Source organism: Babylonia areolata, chromosome 22 (genome assembly GCF_041734735.1).
Source record: "Babylonia areolata isolate BAREFJ2019XMU chromosome 22, ASM4173473v1, whole genome shotgun sequence".
Classification (NCBI taxonomy): Eukaryota; Metazoa; Mollusca; class Gastropoda; order Neogastropoda; family Buccinidae; genus Babylonia; species Babylonia areolata.
The window spans coordinates 22,127,365-22,129,864 of NC_134897.1; the positions used below are offsets into that span (position 1 = coordinate 22,127,365).

At 45.1% G+C, this 2,500-nt stretch overlaps 1 protein-coding gene across 1 annotated transcript in view; it reads right to left on the minus strand.

The window, feature by feature from the left end:
* The window catches only part of LOC143297371 (cysteine-rich venom protein Mr30-like), a 20,435-nt gene that overhangs the window by 14,988 nt on the left and 2,947 nt on the right, over nucleotides 1-2,500 (minus strand). Inside the window, exon 3 of the mRNA XM_076609679.1 lies at nucleotides 32-213. Coding sequence (XP_076465794.1) covers nucleotides 32-213 — 182 coding nt within the window. The remainder of the gene's footprint in view (nucleotides 1-31; nucleotides 214-2,500) is intronic.

Sequence of the window (2,500 nt, forward strand, 5' to 3'; positions counted from 1 at the left end):
TTACGACTTTCGAGAAAACAAACCAGCTTACCAGCTTCATCATGTTGGATGCGGTAGGCAGTTCACTTTCTCTGATGTGATTGTGCAGCTCGAGAATGTACTCCTTTTCCTTTTCCGTCATTGGAACCAACTTTGCCTTCGGGCTGTCAGTCAAGCATCGTGTGTGGCTGGGACTGAACTGAAGATACTTGGGTTCACAGTTGGGATCGATACCTTGACAGAGAAAAACAGTGACGGAAATGTGGGGGAAAACGTTGTTGTTGTTTTTTTTCAGTCTTTCGCATCGACGGTGTGTTGATTAACTTAAGCTGTTTGTCAAGATACGTGTATGTATGGATGTTACTGAATACTAGAAATATGTAACTGTTCTCTCTCTCTGTGTCCCCCAACCTCCCTCCCTCCCTCTCTCTCTCTCCGTCCTGCCTTTTCTCTCTGCCTCTCTCTCTCTCTCTGCATATATATATATATATATATATATATATATGTATGTATGTATATATATATGTATATATATATATATATATATATATATATATGTATATATATATATATATATATATATATATATATATATATATATATATATATATGACCTGATGTTCATGTGTCCGCGAGTAAGGGTATATACTATGTGTCATTAATTTCGATATGCATGAAATTTTTTCTCCAGAAATTTGTGAAAATGCTCACCGTATCTGGCCCACTATCTCTTTCTCAGCCCCCGCCCCCGCCCCCACTCCCATCCCCTCTCCCTCTATCGCTCTCTCTTCATACCACCCAAGTATTCAAAAGACCCATGTTTATTCATATTGATTGTATTGTTTTCATCAACAAACGAACGCATTATAAAGCATCATAAAAGTTTATATCTGCAAATCGTTTAATACAAAATTTGAATACGTTTGTTTTTGTACACCCCCTTCTGTGGGGCCATGGCCTAATGAATAAACCATCTCAATCTCAGGGTATGAAAAAAAGTTTGACTGCCTGGGTTCTTTCTAAACAGGATACAAAACACAAGAGGGAAAACTTTTTTTTTTTTTTTTTTTTTTTCTGCCCCATCATCTGCACCGTTTCAGTGGCATTACTCCCACGCCGCTCATTTAGATTCCCCCGTACACGGCCACACCCGGGTTCGTCCGTCGCAGTTCCAGCGTCGGCAGTCCACAAGGAACCATCGATGTTAGGTCGCCTGGAGGCCACACACCAGAGGAGACCCTGCACTGCTGCTGAGTCACTTCGGTGGTGTTCAGTGGTGCCTGTTCTGTTTTAACGTACTTAGGACACCACCTACTAAGCCCCCTACTAACGACAATAATGGCTTAGTCGCGGAGCCAGACTGAGTGAGCGTCTCTCCCAGAGTGGAGACCGCCACCACGTCCCTCAAACAACAGCCCCCCATGAATCTGCCGACACTGACGACATTGACAGGACTCACCCCAAGCACGGAAGTGGAGGGGCATCGAAACTGAGGTCACCATGAGAGCAGGGCATGAAAGGCCACAGACTTTGAGACTATTTTGTTTTTATATTGATGACGATGAAGGAGGAGGAGGATGACGATGATGATGACGATATTGCTATGGAGGTCAATTTTGGTTTGGGACTGCGTGACAAGGCTGTACTCTACGCTTCCTGTCATTATGATATCCCGGCGTTAACCAGGCCCGAAAGATACAGACACTTGCAGTGTTGGTCAGGTAATTAGAGCAACACACCCAAAGACGCATCCTTGAAGTGGATGACACTCGACTGTGTGGTCCCAGTCTCCCCATTTAAGCCCACAGCACACTCAACTCTGGGTAGGAGCCGGCCACGGGCCGAAAAACCCACCTCCGCTGGGATTCGAACCCGCGTCCTCCCAGCCGTCAGTCCGCGACGCTAACCACTTCGCCACGGCGGCTGGTACAAGAGGGAAAACTTTGAACCCAAGTGGGTTCAGTTTTTTTCCTCTCGTGTTTTGTATCCATCTCAATCTCAATCGCAATCTCTCCACTCGTAACCTTCTTGATTAGAACATTCGTATTTCTACAGTGTCTTCCCGTTTACAATGACGACTGGCTTACTACCTTTTTTTTTTTTGAAGCTCTCATTCTCACCTTTTTACCCTAAGTCATTAACGCCCCAACGTGTCTCTGTTCTTTTCATGTCTGAACAGCGCATAATCATTTCAGCTGATTGCTGCATAGGAAGGTATAAAAGGTGAACTCAGCCGGCCATATGCCGACGTTTCACTTCGTGTGTGAGAGAGAAAGACAGAGAGATAAACAAAAGACAGACAACAAAAACATGGATATCCTTTGGAGCTAGCGAAAGACGGAGAGAATTTTAAGGGGTCAGCGTGACCCGTAACAGGATTTCAGAGGGTCACTGAAATTCCGAACGGATTATACATGCGTACGCACGTACATACGCACGCAACCACGCACACGCATGGAGAGCGAGAGAGGAGGGAGGCAGAGAAGACCAGAGGAAGGGAGAGGGAGGGAGTGACGAGAGA